The sequence below is a fragment of the Plasmodium fragile genome (assembly GCF_000956335.1).
Source record: "Plasmodium fragile strain nilgiri unplaced genomic scaffold supercont1.113, whole genome shotgun sequence".
In the NCBI taxonomy this organism is placed as follows: domain Eukaryota; phylum Apicomplexa; class Aconoidasida; order Haemosporida; family Plasmodiidae; genus Plasmodium; species Plasmodium fragile.
Window position 1 is genome coordinate 1 of NW_012192693.1, and position 22,158 is coordinate 22,158.

The 22,158-nt window shown below is 48.7% G+C and overlaps 6 protein-coding genes across 6 annotated transcripts; all 6 read right to left on the bottom strand.

Annotated features, from left to right (window-relative positions):
- Window positions 1-44: 44 nt before the first annotated feature.
- On the bottom strand, window positions 45-2,417 carry AK88_05291 (uncharacterized protein; the record flags this gene model as incomplete). The annotated part of the gene is made up of 3 exons (XM_012482893.1): window positions 45-902; window positions 1,079-2,128; window positions 2,388-2,417. 3 exons carry the CDS (start codon window positions 2,415-2,417, stop codon window positions 45-47), a joined length of 1,938 nt encoding a protein of 645 aa, XP_012338316.1.
- A 1,190-nt stretch (window positions 2,418-3,607) lies between these two features.
- On the bottom strand, window positions 3,608-7,421 carry AK88_05292 (uncharacterized protein; the record flags this gene model as incomplete). The annotated part of the gene is made up of 3 exons (XM_012482894.1): window positions 3,608-5,026; window positions 5,165-5,865; window positions 6,335-7,421. 3 exons carry the CDS (start codon window positions 7,419-7,421, stop codon window positions 3,608-3,610), a joined length of 3,207 nt encoding a protein of 1,068 aa, XP_012338317.1.
- A 1,588-nt stretch (window positions 7,422-9,009) lies between these two features.
- AK88_05293 (uncharacterized protein) lies at window positions 9,010-13,056 on the bottom strand (the record flags this gene model as incomplete). The annotated part of the gene is made up of 4 exons (XM_012482895.1): window positions 9,010-10,152; window positions 10,325-10,911; window positions 11,465-11,827; window positions 12,264-13,056. 4 exons carry the CDS (start codon window positions 13,054-13,056, stop codon window positions 9,010-9,012), a joined length of 2,886 nt encoding a protein of 961 aa, XP_012338318.1.
- Window positions 13,057-13,159: 103 nt separating this feature from the next.
- On the bottom strand, window positions 13,160-14,212 carry AK88_05294 (uncharacterized protein; the record flags this gene model as incomplete). Its single annotated transcript, XM_012482896.1, has 1 exon — window positions 13,160-14,212. One exon carries the CDS (start codon window positions 14,210-14,212, stop codon window positions 13,160-13,162), a length of 1,053 nt encoding a protein of 350 aa, XP_012338319.1.
- Window positions 14,213-15,444: 1,232 nt separating this feature from the next.
- AK88_05295 (uncharacterized protein) lies at window positions 15,445-16,596 on the bottom strand (the record flags this gene model as incomplete). Its single annotated transcript, XM_012482897.1, has 2 exons — window positions 15,445-16,287; window positions 16,516-16,596. The coding sequence occupies 2 exons, from the start codon at window positions 16,594-16,596 to the stop codon at window positions 15,445-15,447; spliced, it is 924 nt and encodes a 307-aa protein (XP_012338320.1).
- Window positions 16,597-18,945: 2,349 nt separating this feature from the next.
- Window positions 18,946-21,739, bottom strand: AK88_05296 (uncharacterized protein; the record flags this gene model as incomplete). Its single annotated transcript, XM_012482898.1, has 4 exons — window positions 18,946-18,995; window positions 19,186-19,587; window positions 20,136-20,330; window positions 20,890-21,739. The coding sequence occupies 4 exons, from the start codon at window positions 21,737-21,739 to the stop codon at window positions 18,946-18,948; spliced, it is 1,497 nt and encodes a 498-aa protein (XP_012338321.1).
- Between the last annotated feature and the right edge of the window lie 419 nt (window positions 21,740-22,158).

A 22,158-nucleotide genomic window follows, 5' to 3' on the forward strand; every position in this document is an offset into this window, starting at 1 on the left:
TGCCTCGCATCCGTGCTTTTCGTACGGTACGTATGTGGCCGTAGTCAGTCGTGCCATTCGTATTGGGCCCTATGCGGTCGTATCCGTATCAGCGGTATCGGCCGTATATGCGTATTCTTACGAGTCGTATTCGTATCTTTACCTTTATCTTGTTCACTTTTCTTTTTTTCAATTTCTTCGTCTATTTTTGCTGTCACTTCCTGAATTGCCGCCTGCGTTTTTTGTACTATCTCCTTTTCCGTTTTTGTTACTTCAGGGATATTTTTCCAGTCCACGTTTCCGTTGCCATCAGTCCTCCCCGGACCCGACTTATAGTCCTTCCACTGCATAGCGCAGTGCGCGGTACGCTCCAATTGTCCTATTTTGTGCATTAGGTTCCCCTCATGTATTAACAACTGTGCCATGTGTCCGTTTACTACTCTCACTACCGGGTTCTTAATGTCATAGCCACATTCTGTGCACCTTGCGTCAATTACAGGACCTCTGTCTGCTCCCTTAATTCCTCCAGGGTCTCCCATGGATTTCACTGTTTTCCAGGCATACTTTATGCCTCTTGTCCAGGCTGTCTTATGTGCACAATACTTGTGGTGCAGTATATACCCAAAAGCGTTAACTACGTCGCATCTCAGTCTCTCCTCGTCTGCACTCATATGCGCACTTCCCCCGTTCGCGTTCTTGTGTTGTGTGTTGTCACCGTTCGCAAACCACAATGCTCGTGTCAGGAGTCTGCACCGTACTACGTCCGCTACTGTTTGCTCCTTGTAATAGATGTCGTCCTGGTCTATATCGTTCCAACCTGTATTATAACAATTCGCCCCTAAGGCATCCACCGTGCCGTATGGATCTTCCATGTAATCCATAAAATCATGCAACACGTCCTTCATTCTTTCCAGTTCTTCCTTCTGCATTATGTACATAGAGAACACATGAATGCGCGTGTTCATATTTCACGTATGTTCTATGCGTCCGCATACATGTATACTCCCAAATTGATATATATGCTATAAGTACATTCTGTTTATGCACCTTATGTTCTCTGTGTGTTTTTCCGGTCCCTTCTCGGTTTACTTTAACTTACGCCATATTTACCCAGCACGTACACTTGCTTCCTCTTCTCGTCCAATATACTACTCCAATCACAATTTTGTCCGGTTGCGGCCTTCGTCCCGTTCTCTCCGGGAGCACCAGGCTTACCAGTGCCACCACCAGATGATGTCGTCGTCATGCCACTTCCCGATGACGGTGGTGATGCCGGTTTCGCCGCTACTGGTTTGGGTGGTGCTGCTCCGGTGTTGACCGGCTTGGCAGGTACTCGTTTGGCCGGGGCAGGTTTAGCGGCGGCAGTGTTACGTGGATGCACTTTGTCCTTGACTGCCTTGACCTGTGCCTTTATCTTGTTCTCTATGTCACAGCGCGCCGTGGATCCCCCTGTTATCCGTATGTCGTCTAACACCTTCTTCACGTGCTCAAAGGTGTCAGCTGTGTCCACCCATTGCTTTATTTGCTTCATGAGCTCATCCTCCTGTGGTAACACGTGTTCCGTTTCATTACATTTCTGTTCATTCTTAGGCTCCTGGTCCGCATCTGTCGCGTCTGTATCCTGCCATCCACATTTCCCTGACGCTGTATACCCCCGCCCTACATTTGTTGATGCCCAATTGTTACTTAAGTGCTCTAATCGATTCTGTAAGGCCGTGCCCATACTCTTGGATTGGAATATTACCTTCCCCCAATCTCTGTTCTCACATATTCCACGTTCGAAAAACTGGTTCATAACTTTTTCCTGTCCTGCTAACTTTTCGGAAACTTGCGTTATAATGTCGCTGTGGTCTTTATTCCGTCCATACAGTCGTAACATAGCCTCACTCGCTACTATGCACTCTAAATATTCCCTAAATTTCTCCTCCGTCATTTCGGAGAATTCCCTCTTTTTCCATTTTCCCTGTTTATAATCATACCCTTTCATGTACAGCAGGATTTTCGTAATGTCCGCACATCTGTTATTGCATAAACTATCATACGGTCCATTATATATGTCCCCACAGAATCCAGCGATCGCACCGATACTTTGGCCAACTGCGGTCGTGAACTCCGTGAAGATGTTATCAACCTCCCGGAATAGCTCTGTCTGCAGATTGAACAGTACATATACACACGTATTTGCGCTATGTATGCCCCTTCCCTAATTAGAGTGCACTGATTCATACAAGCCCCCGTATAGCTGCACACCGTGTGCGCAGCATTCTCCATCATATTATCAACCTTCCTTCATGAAAATCACATAGGTAGGTTATTTACATGCACAAGTGACTATTGGTGCTGTATGCATACGTGTGCTTAATTTTACTTCTCCCCGTTGCCGTAACTCTCTATACGTGTGAACGTACCCAATATGTCCGTGCATCCTTGATCTTCATGTGCGTTAGATAAGCCTCCCATGCCCCTAGAAACGCCAGTAATTCCGGGGGCGTGTGAGAAAGCCCGACCATATTGAACACTTATTCCCCTTCTTAAAAAACCGTACGACGACTACTACTACTACTACTATTACACACCGCTCAGTAACCACAACAACAAAAAAAAACAAAATATACACACACCACCGTCTCCGTCCACGCTTCTCCGTCAACGCTTCCTCCGTCAACGCCTCTTCCGTCAACGCTTCTCCGTCACCCCGTCTCCGTCAAACGCCGTCTCCGTCAACGCCTCTCCCGTCAACGCCGTGTCGCCGTGTACGCCTCTCCCGTGACCTCGTCTCCGTCAACGCTTCTCTGTCACGCGGCTACGTCGTCGACACCCGTTACGCGGACAATCCCGTGTACCCGGCCGCGTTGGTCGACGCGTTTGCTCGGAGAGACAATCTCTCCTTCTTCGTACACTCGGCTACTTCGTCGAATCGTGGTTACACTCGGCCGCGTTTGCTCGCACACAATAGCCGTGCTTACTCGGCCGCTGTGGTGGACGCGTTTGCGCGGACAGACAATCTCTCCTCCTTCTTACACTCGGCTACTACGTCGAATCGTGGTTACACCCGGCGACTTCGTCCAATCGGTGTTGCACGCGGCCGCGTTACTCGGACAATCCCGTTTATCCGGCCGCGTTGGTCGACGCGTGTGCGCGGAGAGACAATCTCTCCCTTCTTACACTCGGCTACTGCATCGAATCGTGGTTACACTCGGCTACAATGCGGTTTACGCGGCCGCGTGTGCGCGGAGAGACAATCTCTCCTTAGACTCGAATGCGTATTCGCATTCTATATGAGTTATAGACTATACCGGTAGAATGCACGTGCTCATCTGTTAATAATTAACTTCACATAAAGGAGAATTCTACCCCTTCATATTATTCATTTAAATCTACATGTTATATGCATTTGACCTGTACCACCCTGTTCCTATGGTCATATTAAAAGAAGTTGTCTACTTAACAAGAACAAAACAAAGCAAAAGTAAGCACAAAGAAACAGAAGTAAGCAGAACAGAGCAGCAAAAAACAAAAAGACGGTATAGAATAATGTAAACACGAAATATATTATGTATATCACATAATGAAGTAAAAGTGGTGTACGATTAGCATGCGTTATGGCCCATGCATGTGCGTCGTCATGCTAATGTGAACACTTTTGCAATAGGTCATCTACATACAACTGCTGCTCCTGCAAACTGCGTTCGACCTCGCACTGTTCTATGACTAATGCCAGGAGCAGTATGCATATTTTAGCGGTTAACGGCTTGTTCATGTACAGGTGCTGATGCATTGGTTGCGACCGCGGTACATCTCTCACTATCGGTATATGTTCTGTTCCCATTACTGTGTCGACTTCTAAGTCGTTTTCCACTGCAGGTACCGCGCCTTTTTCCGACACTGTCTCCTCCTGTACAGTATTCAACAAATGTTGAAACCACTCCGCCTTATGCATACGCAGTTGCCGATGTTGGGTTGCGACCCATTCATTCCACAACCGCAGTTTCTTCATTTCTGTGGATGGGATATTACCGGGGTCACCTAATTCCCTGTGCCCGGATACCTCATCTGTCCAATGTTGATGCAGATGTTGTTTCCATTCCGCTTTTAATTGCAAAAACCACGGCTGCGTCGTGCACGCCCGCACAATATGTTTGTTGCGGTCAATCCAGTTAATCCAATTAATGTCGTCGGGGATCGGGCATTCATGCCGCGGGGAGGAGTGCGGGTCGGGTTCTGTATCTAAATGTATGGTGTCCATACAACTCCATGCATCGGGGTCCTCTTCATTCGGTGGACAACGGTCCCTTTCTAACTGTATGTTTTCCATACAACTCCAGGGATCATCTTCGTCAGGTGCACAAGGGTCCGTTGCTAACTGTATGTTTTCCATACAACTCCATGGATCATGTTCGTTAGGTCGACAAGGGTGCGTTGCTAACTGTATGGTTTCCATACAACTGCATGAATCGCAGGCATTAGGTGGACCAGGTGCCGTGGGTATGTGTATGGTTTCCATACAACTCCATGGATCGGGGTGCTCTGCGTTAGGTGCAGAAGGGTCCATTGCTAACTGTATGTTTTTCATACAACTCCATGGATCGGGGTCATGTGGTGGACAAGGGTCCGTTTGTGCGGAGTCAGTGGATGGATGCAAGGTGGAGGAAACAATGCTGGGTGAAGAACCGTGGTCTGAGGTAGAGACACCCAAGATATTGTTATTCCTGTGGTCGTCCCGCATCAAATCCCGCATCAACTCCTGTGCAAACTGCTCCACTACAATCTTCCAATAGTCCTCTTTGACGTTTTCCCACTCGGTTGCTTCACATTCGTGCAGCACTTCTAGATGTAGTTCGATGATCGTGCGCTTATGCGCGCGTGGATGACGTCGTCGTCGGGCGCATGTGGACGCAGCGCGCCTATCCCTAATCAAGGTGTACCCGTAATCGCGTGGCGGCTCGCCGCGTTGTAGATGTTGCAATATTTCTTCGTCGAGTGGCGGTGACGGCACGTCACGAACGGTTCGATATGTTCGTCGTCGTTTGGCGAGGTACGCAAAGTACTGCACAAAAAAAAGAAGAAGGACGATGTAGAAGAGTGCATTTGTGTTAGAATGATGACACAAAACATCCCGTTGGGAACACATGTGTCTATGGTGCATATGACGGATACGCATATACGGCGTCGCGTATATACTTACCTTCCAGAGGGAATACCCAAGGAGGGCGACGGTGACGGCGGACAGGAAGAACAGTATGGGAGCAGTGGCGGTAAGGACGGCGTTCGTTAGGTCATGGACATCGAGGGGCACGTCCTCCTTACGTGTACTGGAGCTTGTATCATGTGGATCGGGTGTGGGACCTGTTCCGTAGTGTCCTCCTATGTCCCTGCCTTTTGCATCAAATGGTATTGTTAGTTTAAGATCACACCTCTTATCATAAGGAGCGGCAGCACAATTTACGCCACCGCCATATCCATTCCATCCATTCTGTGTACCACTTTCCCCATCACCCCGTTTGGCACAGGAGGATGGTCTTGGTGAGGGTTCCATATCTATTCCCCATAAAGGGGTATAATGCGGCTGGTATGTACCACCACCAATGGCGTTATAATCAGGAGACCGATTACTGATGGATTTCAAGGGGTCAGGATCAAAGTCAAAGATCCAAGAGCTGGAGGAATCCTTTGCAGATTGTGTGTCTGCAGTATCCCTTGTGGTATCCCCTGTTGGTTTGTCCTGATGTGCATTACTAGGTTGGGGAGAAACTTCAGATTTACGCGGTTCACCGTCTTCAGAATCTGCTTCATTGGTAGTAATGGCATTCGTAATCTGTGCTTTCTCTTCCTTGGAGTCAAGTTGAGGCTGAGCTTCTCCAGGAGTCTTATCATCTCTACTCGGGTCTGAGTATTCGGGGGGAAAAGTAGAATGTGCTAAACTGAACTTTAGTGAGGTGGTGGACCACGGACGATTGGCTACACGGTGACCGCCGGTCGCGTGACGAAACAGGGCAAGCGTCGCGGTAGGGGCGCACGGTGGCAAGGTGCCACCCCGGGAAAAGACTCTCTCTCGCCCACACAACACACAACACACACAGTATGTGTGTCTCTCGACGTCTACCTGTCTACGTCTCTACGTCTCTCTACATGCCGCGGCGGACCCATCGCTCGGCCGCTCACTGTCCCCGTCTCATTCTCATTCTACGTGTGGTTTCTAGCACTCCGTGTTGTCTCTCCCGCTGTGTCTCCGGAAATTGTTGTTTCTTGTTTTTTGTGCTTTTCTGTTTTTCGTCCGGGTACTCTCATCTAAGTATGTGTGTACACCTAAATTTACAGTGTCGACTGATAGGTATGCACACTACTCAGATATTACCAGTATCCTCTGCCGAAATGTCCCTACTGGTGCCCCCTGGTGTTCCTACAGTGCCAGGAGTTGGTCCCGAGTTCTTTTGTGTACGCTCTAATTCTCTAATAAGTTCGCAGTTAGTTTTCCCTTCATAAGTGTATTCAACTGGTGTAACACTAACACGCGAACCCTCGCGGGTTGGTATAGTGACTGCTGCCTTGTGTGAATTGTCATCTGTGCATGCATCCTTACCTGCTTTATCCTTCCGAGACTGGTTGTCCGCACCTGTTTTGCCATCTGTCCCTGTTGATCCACCTGATTTCCCTGATCCATTTACCTTTGGTGCATATGGTGCCTGTGTTGATGGTGCGCTGGTTTCTCGAGGCGGTGGTGGACGTACTACGTCGTTTTTAACTTTTGGAGCCGTCGAAGACGAGTGCGTGCCTTGCTGCACCCTCTTCAATATATCGTCCATACTCCTACTGTCCCCCGCATCATTTATTTCCTTCAATATACTCTGTATGTCCTCTTCTATTTCTTTACCCAGTTCCTCAATTTTTTTAGTCGCTTCTTCCTTTATTTCTAGTGCACTCTTGTTTCTTTCTACCGTACAATCCGGCCCCAATACTCCTACCTCGCCATCCCTCAAGTATCCCTTATTCCTGTCAAGCCATCTGTCCATTATGGTCAATAAATTCCAATCTTCGGTGTTTTCTCCTTTTTTCTTGGTACCATCCTTCCTGTCCGCCTCCTCACATGCCATATTAGGCTCCCGTTCTTGTCCTTTCCTTACCAAATCCTGCGCTGCGAGAAATGCTTGCGTGCCACCACCCGTTCTCAAACATGTTTCTCCTATTATTCTTTTCATAAATATATTTGTCAGAATACATTTCATATATGGCATCACGGTCTGATCTCCCTGTTTTCTAGGTTGCACAGTCTTCAAGTGTGTACCTCCGCGCATCCACTGGATCCCGTGTTTAAAACTTAATGCCTCTAATACTAGCCAGCACACAGCTTTGTCGCTCTCATTGAATATTTCCCCCGCCTGGTCCCCATCTTGATGCATGTCACACAGGGGCTGTATGAATGTATCGTGTTCTCTATCTTGCATATGCTCTTTGAATTTCCCCCACACTTCTGTGACATGGTTCCAAAAGTGTGTCTACAGGTAAAATATTCACCATATATCCATATATAAAGTATGCTACCTTGCTTATGTTCCTTCCCTATATATACTGTTACATATAACTAGGCCTTGCGCGTCCTAGACATATATTCCCGTGCCCCCCATACAAATTGTACGCACGGACAATAAGAACACATACACCTTTTATATGCAGTCCTCCATGCTTTCTTAATATAGCCACATATTAATATTCACGCGTGTCGCCCAAGTGTCCACATATCTGTACTTACGTTAAAATCCTTATCATGCTTGTGCTGCACCCCTATATTCCTGTTTTTAATGTATTCGTCCCATAATATTTGTGCATAGTGTGCCATGACCTTCCTGCGTTCGTTATGTAATATATGACTTCTGAGGATGCTCTGGTAAATTCCACGTCAACTGAATAGTACCACAGGGACTATAATTCCTTGGTTAGCTACCCTGATTCCAATATAATTAGAGTGTTCCCTCCTTGCTACATTCCTGAACCACAATATCCCGCTTAACAACAAATACCCGCCTTAACAACAAATACCCCCCTTAGCAACAAATACCCCCTGTCTACACTAAAACCGCAGTAACAGCATCAATTTCTTCTGCCGTCGTTGCTGCCGTCGTTGCTACCGTTGTTGCCGTCGTTGTTGCTGCCCCACATAACATGTGTTTCCTGCGCTCCGCCCCTCGCTCGCACTGCTCCCCCTCTCGGAACTCCTGCCCTCGAACCCCTTAATTGGGTACTTCGTCGACGCTTTTGCTCGGAGAGACAATATGTACCTTCTTACTCGCGGCTACTTCGGCGAATCGTGCTGACACTCGGCTACAATGCGGTTTACGCGGCCACGTGCGCTCGCAATAGCCGTGCTGAGTGGGGCGCGTTGGTCGACGCGGTTACTCAGAGAGACAATGTGTCCCTCCGTTCTTACACTCGGCTACTTCGTCGAATCCTGCTTACACTTGGATACTTCGTGCGAAGCTGGCCCCGTTTACTCGGAGAGACAATGTCTCCCTCCGTTCTTACACTCGGCTACTTCGTCGAATCGGTCTTGCACTGGGCCGCGTCTGCTCGGAGAAACAATGTCTCCTCCTTCTTACACTGGGCTACTTCCTCGGACAATCTCCTTTACCCGGCCACGTTTGCGCGGAGAGACAATCTCTCCTTATACTCGAATGCTTATGCGCATGCTATATTTGTTCTGCACTATACCCTGCGAATGCACGTGCTCAGCGTTTAATAATTAACTTCACATAAAGGAGAATACGACCCGTTCATATTATTCATTTAAATGTACATTTTATATGCATTTAACCGGTACGGACCCTGTTCCTATGGTCATATTAAAAGAAGTTGACTACACAGAAAAAGAAACAAACAAAAGCAAAAGTAAGCACAAGCAGAACAGAGCAGCAAAAAAAAAAAGAACGTATGGAATAATGTAAACCCGAAATTTACTATGTATATCACATAATGAAGTAAAAGTGGTGTACGATTAGCATGCGTTCTTGCCCATGCATATGCCCCGTCATCCGAATGTCAGAGCTTCTGCAATAGGGCATCCACATGTAACTCCCTATCCTGCAAACTGCGTTCGACCTCGCACTGTTCTATGACTAAGGCCAGGATCAGTGTCCATATTTTAGTGCTTAATTGTTTTTTCATGTAAGGTTGCGGATGCAGTTGCTTGCGTGGTGCAGCGCGCACTCTTAGAACATCTTCTGCGGCCATTACTTTGTCCACTTCTATGCCTTTTTCCGCTATAGGTACTTCGCCTGTTTGCGATACTGTCTCCTCCTCTACATTATTCAACAAACGTTGAAACCACTCCTCCTGGCCATACATACGCATGTGCCGATGTTGCTGTGCAACCCATTGTTTCCACAACCACAGTTTCTTCATCGGCGGGGTGGCTGCTTCAACGAATTCACGGTGCCCGTATACGTGGGTTTGCGCCATGTGCGCACGCACGTATTGTTTCCAATCCGCTGTTAATTGCAAAAACCACGGCTGCGTCGTGCACGCCCTTAAAATATGTTTGTTGCGGTCAATCCAGTTAATCCAGTTGATGCAGTACGACGTCACGCGCTCGGGACCAGTAGCGGGACGCTGTTCTGTTGCGGTATGTATGGTTTCCATACAACTCCAAGGATCGGGGTCCTCTTCGTTAGGTAGAGAACGGTCCGTTGCTAACTGTGTAGTGTCCACACAACTCCATGGAGCGGGGTGCTCTGCGTTACGTGAAGATGCGTCCGTTCCGTCGGACTCAGTGGGTGGATCCACGGTGGAGGATGCATGGGTCCCTGATAAACGCTGCGTTGTGGTAGAAACACCCAAGATATTGTTATTCGTTGCCGCGTCCCCCATCAAATCCTGCGCAAACTCCTGCACGACAATCTGCAAATAGTCGTCTTTGACGTTTTCCCACGCGTGCGCTTCACATTCGTGGAGCACTTCTAGATGTAGCTCGATGATCGTGCGCTTATGCACGCGTGGTGGGCGTTGTCCGCGGCTTGCGGCAGCAGACGCGGGTGGCCTATCCCTAACCACCGTGTACCCGTAATCGGGTGGCGGTAGTTCGCCTCGTTGCAGATGCTGCAATATTTCTTCGTCGAGTGGCGGTGACGGCACGTCACGCACTGTTCGATATGTTCGTCGTCGTTTGGCGAGGTACGCAAAATACTAAGCAGAAAAAGGGGGTAAAGAGGAGGGTGAGGACGGTAGGATAAAAGGAATGAATACAGGTGTAGGAGTACATTTGTGTTAGAAAGATCATATATTGGTGCGCGTAGGGAGTTTCTGAGGTATAAACATCCTGCACATGCGGGATTGCGTGATTGCCATATATACTTACCTTCCATAGGAAGAACGCCATGATGCCCATACCAACCAGCGCGGGAATGATCGCGGGGGTATAGGGCTTGACATCTTCCCATGTTAGTCCGCCACCAGTAATTGCCGGGGTTACTTCCACTGCGCCGGCGCCACCCCCTGCTGCTACGTTCTGTTTAGGCTGAACTGTACTAGATCCGGGTCCTGAAGAACCTGGGGTTTGGGTACCAGTGGAACCATTACCAGAGGATGGACCTCCTCCACTGCCAGCTGCTCCACCGCCTGCTGCGGAACTACCGGATTCACTGAAACTGCCACTACTACCCGATTGATCTGGGTTCGGTTTTGGTTTGGGTGGATTGAGAGGAGGGGGGACATCGTTGCCGCCATTGTCGACGGTTTTACCGTCGTTGCCGGCTGCACCGGATGCACCCTGTGCACCGCCTGCGCCTGCTGCCACAGCTGGACTAACTGGATCTGTGGGACCAGTTGAAGCAGGGGGATCAGCTTTATTAGTCACTGTAGTCTGATCCTCTGTACCACTACCTGTGGCGACGGCACCCTTACTATTTTGTTCACTGTCATCAGCCTTGGATTCAGCTTTCTCACCTGCATATTCGAACAAAGTGAACAGAAGAAAGTGATGGAAGTTAAGTTTTTCAGGTGGTTCGTCGCATGGTTGGTTCGTCGCCACCGTTTCACGGTCGGCACCATTGGTGCCACGGGGACGTCGGCAAGCGTTGGGGAGACGGTGGTAGGAGACGGACGGGGGTCAGGGCATTGCACGGGGCAAGTTGCCACTCCGGGAAAAGACTCGCTCTCTCTCCCACACAACACACAACACACACAGTGTGTGTGTCTGTCTGTCGACGTCGACGTCGACGTCTGTACGTGTGTGTCTGCCTCCCGTGGCGGCATGCTCCCGCGGCGGCGCACTGTCCCCGGTCGCGCCATCATTCTCATTCGACGTTTGGTTTCTCTCTCTCCGTGGTGTCTCTCCCTCTCTCTCCGGAAAAGTTGTTTCTTTCGTGTTTTTTTCTTTTTTTACTCCTGTGCCCTTCTTTGAGGCATGGATCCGTGTACTGTGATGAACACTGTCAGCTGAGGACACTCTTCTTGCTACTCTGTAAAGTGGAGTACTCAGGGGTGGTATTCCCTTTACCTTTACATTCAGGTCCAGGTTGAAATGCAATGCTAACTGTTCCGGTCCCTAAGGTTTCCTCATTAACATTCTTGGGGCACGTAGTTTCCTTACCTGTAGTTTTATCCTTGTGGTCATCGGTAACAGGCCCTCCTGGCGTCTGCGCGTCTGGTCCATCCTTCTCCCCTTGTTTTCCTGCTGGATCCGGTGGAGGTGGTGGTGGTCTTGCTGGTAATACTGGCGATCCTGGTTTCCCTACCAGGTCCGCTGCTCCCGATGGATCAGCTCTTCCTGCTCCACTGACTGTTGCCGATGTCTTCTCTGCTTCCTTCTCTTTTTCCTTGTGGCCACTTTGGTCCTCTTTCTTTTTGCTCTTGTCTTCTGCTATAAGATAGAAGAAAGATGATAAAAAAAAAACGGGACACCAGTGGTACAGAAAGAAAGGGCCGGGACGGTTCGGTCAGGTGGCGGCAGGGTAGGTCGGCTGCATGGGTCGATGCAGTGGGTCGATGCAGTGGGTCCAGGTAAGACTCGGTGGACTGGGTCACTCGACAGCAAGCGTACGGTGAGGTGGACTGCGTACTCGGTGGACGGAGGTGATAGCAGTACAGTTTTATTTGTTGTTGCCGTCATGTCGTCGCCGCTACCGCTCAACGTCTGCGACGGCGTTTGCTGTGCTGTGTTGTTCTTCCCGCGGGCGCGTGGTGTTGTGCCCGTTGTGTTGTGGTGGTGGTGGCATCTATATAGGTACCGTACGGACCGGGCCGTGTGATCCCGTGTGCGGCCGTATGATTGGTATGCGTACGAGTCGTGTTGTTACCTGGTTCAATTTTCTTGTTCGCTTGCCCAGAGAGCTTCCTTGCTTCTTCCTTTATTTCGTCCTGTGCTTCCTGCACTTTCTCAATTATCTTTATTACTGAGCCTGTCATCGCCTTTTGTGCTTTGTCTATCTTCTCCTTCCCGTCTTTGCTCACACTGTCTTTGACAGGGTGCCCTGGTTTTTCCCCCTGCTTAATATAATCTGTCCATGGTGCATTACACGGCATTGCCTGTTCCATTGCTGTTATTTCTTGCATTATTTGCCCTTTATCCATTAACCACTGTGCTATCGCCAAATTTATGGCTGTTATATGCCTGTGATAGCCCGTATACCCACATGGTGTACACTTGCCTTCTATAACAGGGCCCCCCAGTGTACCAGGCTTACCGGATTCTGCGCTCTTCATACTCCTCATTGCCTGCCAAGCATACTCTACACCTCTCTTGTATCCTCCGTGGTTCTTGCAGTACATAGTTTTCAGTAAGTGCCCAAATACATGAGCCACTTCACATCTTAGTCTTTCTATCTCTTTCTTTTCAACTTCACTCTTTTTCGCCCACTCTGCCTGATTAGTGCCCGAACCGTTGGCAAACCACAGTGCTCCTGACATGATTCTACAGCGCATCATGTCTGCTACTCTTTGTTCCTTATATAGGTTACCATCACCGAAATCATTCCAACCTTTATTATCACAATTGGCAGCGTATTGCTCAAAGTTATCATTATTCTCGTTCAAATATTGAATAAACTCCTCCAACACTTCCTTCACCGGTGTCCATTGCTCATCCTGCATTTTTCACATGCAAATAAAAGAATATGCATGTGCACATTCCACGTGCACCATGGCCCGTGGTAGGGTTTATACCTACACATATGCATGTAATGTTATGCACAAATTATGCGTCGTGCTTATGCCTCTGTCTTTTTCTGTCTTGCTTGTGCGTTCTCTGTGTACTGTTGCTTACACTATAACCATGCTCCACGTAGATTAGCGTAGGCCTCCAGTCCAATATTGTCTGCCCTTGACACTTCTCCTGTGTCTCGGCCTTCTTCGCCTGCCCGCCTCCGGTACTACCAGCACCACTGGTACCACCACTACGACCACCACCACCAGATGAGGTCGTCGTCGTTACCACCGCTGTTGCCGGTTTCGGCGCTACTGGTTTGGCAGGAGGTGCTGGTTTAGCCGGGGCGGGTTTAGCGGGTGCTGGTTTGGCCAGGGCGGGTTTGTGGGTGGCCTTTGTGTCGGATGTTCCTACCGCTGGTAACCCTGCGGTTCCTACTCCTGGCGATGACGGTTCTGCGGTCGGTCTGGATGGCCGTGGTGGCCTTGCTGTTGATGATGTTTTCACGTCCCCCTGTGACGGTCCGTTATCGCCTAGAGCCTTTGAACGGGAGTCCTGGTCGTTCTTCTCCCTATCTCTCTCCTGCTCTAATAATTTCTTTACACAATTGTCATCCCCATCACTACAAACTCCTATTCCCTTTAATATTTTCGACACTTTCACTTTTATATCCTCCTGCACGTTGCTTATCTCTTCCTTCACTTTCTCCTTCAAGTCCTTGCTGTCGTCTGCATCCCCAACTTTCGCCCTTCCTTTCTTCTCCACATGACATCCTGCCCCCAACACTCCCCAATCCCCATCCCCTATTTTCAGTCTATTATTTTCATTCCATCTTTGCATTATATCCCACAAATCCCTATCCTGTGCACTTTTGCCCTGTGCGTCTCCCCCTTTGTCTGCATCCTTCCACTCGCATGCAACATTACCCAGCGCTTGCCGGTGGACGTCGTGTATTAGGCCTTTCGCCAAACCAAATGCAAAGTGTCCACCAGGTCGCTTTAAACACTTCATGCCCATTATTTTCTTCATAAATATATTTACCAAAATACATCTCATATAGAGGTCTATCTGCTTTTCGTCGTCGTCCTTGTATTGCCGTTTCATAGTGGCCCCCATTGCATTCATTCCATGTTTAAAACGTAACGCTATATACGCTAACTCGCATAGACCCATGTCCTCAGCAGTCCACGCGCCCCCTTCGTGCTCATCCCGTCCGGCCTCACACATGGTCTGTATGGATGCATGGTCCGCGTTACTCTCCATGAATTCCTTAAATTGTGTCCATACTGTCTGCACATTTTGCCAGAAAAGTGCCTGCAGTTACAGCATTCATCATATGTTACCGAATGAAGTATATGTCATGTTCCACTTGGCCTTACTATATAAATTTGGATATGAGTACATGTTGCTCCTATACATATGCATGTCCCCCTTGTGGAGAACGCATAGCGCTTCACAATATGAACATATATATGCTTCATAGGGCATGCCTCAATGCTATTCCAAAACATTTGAACATTATAATGCAGCTGCGCCATGCCCCAGTCTTTTACATATATGAACGTACCTTAAATTTTGCATCTTCTCTCACTCCTATTTTTTCTCTTCCCTGCTGAATATAATTGTTCCATAGTAATATTAAATAGTTCCACATGGCTTCCCCCCTTGTTTCTTGTTATATAGGATGACACTCTGCTCGATATATATTCAAAGTCCACATTAATTGAACATTATCCTTCGGACCTATATGCCTTTATTAGGAATTGCTGTCATCACATACTCAGAATAATTCTCCCCCACTAAAATCCTTAACCACAATACTCTCCTTAACAACAAACACCACTTGCAAAACAAGTACCCCCCTTAACAACAAATACCCCATTTCTACACTAAAACCCAGTAACAACAACATCAATTCGTCCTCCTGCGCCTGTAATGAGGGATGTACGACAGATGGATGAGAAAGATGATAAACAAAAAAAGGACACCAGTGGTACAGAAAGAAGGGGGCGCGACGGTTCCGTCAGGTAGCGGCAGGGTCGACTCGGTGGACTGCGTACTCGGTGAACTGGGTCAGGCGGGAGCAAGCGTACGGTGAGGTGGATACATGATAGCAGTACATTTATGTTGCCGTCATCTCGTCGCCGCCTCTCAAGATCAACGAAGGGGATGCGTCGTGCTGTTCCCCCCCGCGTGTGCGTGCATGTTGTGGCCGTTGCGTGTGCGTTGTTGTGGTGGCATCCATCCGTGCGCAGTCATATCGGTGGCGGTCGTCTCCGTGCCTGCCGTATACGTATTTGGCCGTGTGTGTACTGTGCGTGTTCTTATTGCCCGTATTAGTAGCACTCTGTTGCTTTACACTTCTTACCATTCACGTCCTCCTGCTCATCATCATCTTCGTCATCGTCGTTTTCATCATCGTTGTCGTCCTCCGGGGCGGCGCTGTGTGCACTTTCTCCCCTTAATTCTTTTATTTTTTTCTTGACCTCTTTTTTAACCTTTCCTATTATATTTTTCAATCCTGCTTTTAATCTCTGCTCTATGTGTGTCTGCACAACCTGGGTGGTACTGTCATAAACCTGCGTGCTACCCGTTTTATCTTGGAGATTATTTCGTTTTATATCCCTTTCACATTTCTGCTTTATGCTTGGTCCACCTATTTTCTGTAATGCCTTCTTCTCTTTCTGGAACCATTCATGAATCACTTGACTCATTGACCATGGTCCCCTCTGAATATCCTCAAACATTCCTTTCCGACAAGTTCCTTGTGCCACCGCATTGCCGCGTACGTGCTGCATATAATTCTCCATTGTATACCACGCATAATATGTACCCCACTTCGTGCCACATGTGTATTCATCTAATATATGTGTTAACATATTGACTATTGCACACTTGATGTACTTCTTGAGTGCTGCGTCACTCGAAAATATGCCTTCACTGCCATGTAATGTTATTCCCCACCCGTTCAAAAAATACAGTGCTCCTGTCATAAGTCTGCACTTAACTCTTTCCCCTATGTTGTTCATCTCTCGTGGTTTGGGGTTTTCCTGCGCAGCATCCTCTGGATGTTGCCAATGCGTATTGTCGCAGATCTGCGCATACGAATCTAAATCCATGTCCATCATGGCCGTCATAAATTCTTCCAGCAGCGACACAATGTCTTTCTCTAAAAATTGCTACAATTAACAGAAGATGCATATACATGTATTACCCGTCTACATGAATTGTTCCCCGCGGTCCGTTAGTGAATAACTACTACATTATTCATTCCGTGCATGCGTGCGCCCTAGTGGAATCATCACACCGATTCATGACGCCGGTGCATGCACATCGCTGTCAGCGTGCTACGTGTACACATAACCGCATTTATGCTCCCTGGCCTCCCGGTAATCATGGTGCCTTACCTGATATTGTTCGTCGTCCATGTGCTCTCCGCGGCTCCTGACATACTCCGCCAGTAAATCCCCTAACCCCTTAGGCGACATATTGTTTCGCCTGCGGTAAGTAACAATGCTACAATCTTAACTACTACCCTAATTTTGTGTATGAAATATATTTAGCATTATGTGGCCCATTTACACTCGCCTCCTATATTCCCCCTTTACTACGTATTAGTAATGGCCGCGGTTAGCACGTAACAGTAGAAATCTATACATAATAAAAACCTGCATGTGTCCCTGCCGCGCAATCGCATTGTTCCACTACTAATAAATCATGCATGACTTCTATATAGGTAATAAAAGAAAAATGAATATAGAAAAAGGAAAAGAAAGAAGAAAAGAAAAAAAAAAAGGAAAAAGAAGAACAAAAAAAAACAAAAAAAAAAAAAAGAAAAAAATAGGACAACAGTACACCTTCATGCATACACCCCTCGCCCCCGTCTCCACTAAACGCCTTCACACACGTTGTCTCTGTGAATACACCTAAAAACTTCAGTATAACAACATGAATGTTTCTTCCGTCGTTGTTGCCGTCGTTGATGCTGTTATTGCTGCCCCACATAATATGTGTGTTCCTGCTCCGCACCTCCCTCCGCTCTATGCTCCCTCTCTGGATCCTTCCCTCGAACCGCTTTACTCGGCTACTTCGTCGAATCGGTCTTACACTTGGCCACGTCGTCGACTCGTGGTTACACTCGGACCGATGCGTTGCTCGGAGAGACAATCCTTCTCCTTCTTACACACTGCGACTTCGTCGAATCGTTGTTACAATCGGCCGCGTTGGCTCGGAGACAATGGTCCTGCGTCGTGCACGCGGCCGCGTGGGGCGACCGAGTTTGCTCGGACAGACAATCTCCTTATACTCGAATGCTTATGCGCATGCTATATTTGTTCTGCACTATGCGCGTAGAATGCACGTGCTCAGCTTTTAATAATTAACTTCACATAAAGCAGAATTCTACCCGTTCATATTATTCAGTGGAGTCTACATTTTATATGCATTTAACCGGTGCCACCCTGTCCCCATGGTCATGTTAAAAGAAGTGGACTACACAGAAAAAGAACAAAACAAAGCAAAAGTAAACAGAAGTAAGCAGAAGAGAGCAGAACAGAGCAGAACAGAGCAGAAAAAAAAAAAGAAGGTATAGAATAATGTAAACGCGAAATATATTAAGTATATCACATAATGCAGTACAAGTGGTGTACGATTAGCATGCGTGAGTGCATTATTCCCATGCATATGCCCCGTCATCCTAATTTTAACACGTTTGCAATAGAGCATCCACATATGACTCCGTCTGCTGCAAACGACAGTCGACCTCGCATTCTTCGATTACGGACGCGAGAAGGAGCATCCATATTTTAGCGGTTAACGGTGTTTGCATGTAAGGTTGCGGATGCAGTTGCGTGCGTGGAACATGCCGCACTCTTAGCATATCTTCTGTTCCCATGAGTGGTTCCACTTCGAAGTCTTTGTCGACGGCAGGTACTTCGCCGTTTTGCGATTCTGTCGCCTCCTCTGCACTATTCAACAAATGCTGGAACCACTGCTCTTCCGTGTATGTACTCATGTGCCGATGTTGTTGGGAAACCCATTGTTTCCACAACCGCAGTTTCTTCATCGGCGGCGTGGCCGCTTCACCGAATTCACTATGCCGGCATACTGCGTTGTCTTCGTTTGCCGCAATGTGCTCACGCTGGTATTGTTTCCAATCCGCTTTTAATTGCAAAAACCACGGCTGCGTCGTGCACTGCTGCAATAGGTGCGTGTGGCGGTCAATCCACGGGATCCAATGGATGCAGTCCGACGTCGCGTGCGCGGGACCAGTAGAGGGACGCTGTTGTTTTTCGGGATGTATGGTGTCCATACAACTCCATGGATCGGGGTCATCTTCGTTAGGTGGACAAGGGTCCGGTGCTAACTGTATGTGTTCCATACAACTCCATGGATCATCTTCGTTAGGCGGAGCACGGTCCGTTGGTAACTGTATGGATTCCATACAACTCCATGGATCGGGGTCGTTCAGTGGACATGGATCTGTGCCGTCGAAGTCAGTGCGTGGAGCGCGGGTTGTCGAATCGTGGGTTGCTAAAGCGGCGTGCGAGGTAGGAACGTGCACGGAACTACTATGCCCATGGCCGTCCCCCATAAACGCGTCAACGAGTATCTGCCAATAGTCCTCTTTCACCGTATTCCATTCCGCCACTTCACATTCGTTGAGCACTTCTAGATGTAGCTCGATGATCGTGCGCGTATGCACGCGTGGTGGGCGTCGTCGGCGGCCGCGTGTTGCCGCAGGTTGCGTAACCATTGTGTACCCGTAAGCGGGTGGCGGCAGGTCGCCTCGTTGTAGATGCGCCAATATGTCTTCGTCGAATGGCGGTGACGGCACGTCACGAACGGTTCGGTATTTTCGTCGGCGTTTGGCGAGGTACGCAAAGTACTAAGCAGAAAAAGGGGGGTAAAGAGGAGGGTGAGGACGGTAGCATAAAAGGAATGAACACGGGTGTAGGGGCATATATGGATTAGAACGATCATATATTGTAGCCCGTAGGGAGTTTCTGAGGTATAAACATCTTGCACATGGGGCATGCCCGCATTGTCGTATATACTTACCTTCCAAAGGGAATAACCCAGAAGGGCCACGATGACGGAAGTGAGAAAAAACAGAACGGGAGTAGTGGCGGTAAGGACGTCGGCGGTTAGATCGGGGAAGAAGGGGCCATCGTGTTCCACATTGTGCGGAGGGTTCCCCTTTGGACCTGGTGTTGGACCTGTTCCATATGATCCGCCCACGTCGCCCCCTCCTGTTGGAAGTGCTATGTCTAAAGTGAAGTCGCCTGGTCCACTGCCCGCATTGTGTGGTGTATGCGGAGCAGCCTGATTATTGGTAGGAACCGTTACCTCGCTACCTTGGCCGCCGCCGCCGGGGCTGCTCCCCGATTGATCTGGGTTCGGGTTCGGTTTTGGTTTGGGTGGATTGAGAAGAGGGGGGTCATCATTTCCGCCACTGCCTCCATCGGGCACGTTATCGCCTGAACATTTGGTGAATGGGGAGACAGGGAAAGGGAAGGAAGAAGGATGTGATGAAACTGAAGTTATGTTTCGGATGGTTTTGCCCACGGTCGGTTGGGCAAATGGTCCGCCGCTGATGGTCGGCACCATTGGTGCCACAGTGCGAACGGTGGTTACTGTGCCACTCCGGGAAAAGACTCTCTCTCTGTCTCCCACACAGCACACACACAGACAGTGTGTCTGTCTGTCTGTCGATGTCTCTACGTCGCTCTCTACGGGCCGCGGGTCTGCCGTTTGCATTCTCATTCGACGTTTGGTTTCTCTCGCTCCGTGGTGTCTCTCCCTCTCTGTCTCCGGAAAAGTTGTTTCTTTTTTTTTTGTGTCCTCTTGTATGTGTATTGAACGGTTCTTTTGTATGTGTGCTCTCGAAATGCGTTACCGTGGGCAATAGCAGCGTTGACTTTTTTTCCTCCTCCTAAATCTGCATCGGATGTACATGCGGTACTTATAACAATACCACCGGAACTGGCTGCAGCCGGCCGAAGACTCGCCTGGCACTGTGCCTCACCTGATTGTTCGTGTGGTCCCTTGGGTCTTGCAGCACCAGTAACAGGTTGGGTTCCTTCTTCCCCTGGCGCGGGTGGGGATGCCGGTGCTTGTGGTTGCCCTGCTTTTGAGTCCTCTGATCGTCCCTTTGGTCCGGGCGGCACGGATGGTGCCGATGGAGTGTTTGCCGTGTTGTCCGTGCTTGTCTTCTCCGTCTCTGCAAATAAAGCAAGGAAGATACACGACAAAATGATACAAAAAAGGACACAAGTGGTACAGAAAGAAGGGGCCGGGACGGTTCGGTCAGGCAGCGGCAGCGCACGGTCCGGCTCGACGACGGGGCGCGACGATGGGGTCAGGTAGCGACAGGGTACGGTCCGGCTCGATGCAGTGGGTCGATGCAGTGGGTCGGGGTAAGACTCGGTGAACTGGGTCAGGCGGCATCAAGCGCACAGTGAGGTTGACTGCGTACTCGGTGAACTCGGTCGACTGGGTCGGCTGCATGGTAGCAGTACAACTTTTATTTGTTGTTGCCGTCATGTCGTCCGCCGTCCCGCTGCCCTGGCCACTCATATGCGTCCGCTCCTCAACCGCTACCGCTACCGTCGTGGTCTCTACATATTCGTGGCCGCCGCTGTGCTCAGCTCAACGAAGGGACCGTGCTTTTCCGCCGCGGGCGCGTGGTTTTGTTGTGGCGGCATCCATATGGGCCATACGGGTCGTATTCGTAATATTCGTGTGCAGCCGTATTGGTGCTTTCTCCCATCGGTCCTTACCTGGCGTTTGCTGGGTTGTTCCGGTGGCGCGTGCGCCGGAGGCGGGAATAACGATTACTTTCTGTAATGCGTCTCCCGCGTGCTCTACTGCGTGTTTTATGTGTTCCTCTATCTCGGCATCCTTTTTTTCGTCTTCTTCGCCCACAGAAGGGTACTTGGGTGCTTTCGCAGTTGACCCCCTCAATTGTTTCTCCTCGTTCTTCATCTCTTCCTCCACTTCTTGCAAAATTTTTGTGACCTGCTGCTTTACTTCATCTTTCGTTTGTTTGTCCTTGTTCTTGTCTTTTTCCTCCTGTGTCTTCCCGACCTCTAGCTTTACCTGTGCTCCCTTACAGTCATCGCCTATTTGTTCCTGCGCAAGTTTCTCCTGCATCTGTGCATTCTGCTTTAGCCATTTCTTCATCTGATTCCTCATGGGCCAGTGCCCTAATTCGATTTCCTTATACATACCGCGCTTACAATGGTTTTCCCCCAATGTGTCCTTTAACGCGCCCGATATTTGGTCCACCACCCACCATGCGTAATATGTGCCCCACCAACCCTCGCATGCATATGTCCTGAGTATATCTTGGTATATATGCGCTATGGTGCATCTCATTAACCCCTTAATTTCCTTATCGTTCTCGGAGTTGTCCTCTATGTTGGTCTTTACTTCCTGAGTCCATGCGTTCGCAAAATATATCCCTTGCTTCATGAGTCTGCATATAACTCTTTCTGTTCGCCGATCCATCTTCCTTTGTGGTTGGTGTGTCTTGCCATGTTCTGTTGGATGCTCCCAGTATGCATTCTCACAGTTCTTAGCATTGTGGTACTCACTATCTCCGTCCATATGCTTAATAAAAAGCCGCATTTGGTATTGCATATCCTTCCATAAATGTCCCTGTGGTTAACACAATGCACATATATATGTGGTCGCACAGTATTATTCACGAACCGTTGCAATCATCTAAATATATCTGTCCCTTCCTGCCTGTTACATGTAAATGTGCCGTATGCGGTACATATGAAGCACGCACATGTCCGACATGCTGCTACGCTTTAGTATGCTGCTCTTATAAACACATATGTGCTGGCTTGTGCACAGCGCCACACTCGGCGTGTATGTATAGGAAATTACCTGATAAATCGCAGTATCCGTCGTCAGGTGCCTAAGCGTCGCATACGCTCTCAATATGTTCGCTAACTCTGTCGCCATTTTTGTCGCATCATAACAACATAGAAAAGATCAGTGCTGGCAGAATGCGTATAGCGTTCTGCATATCTTGCGCT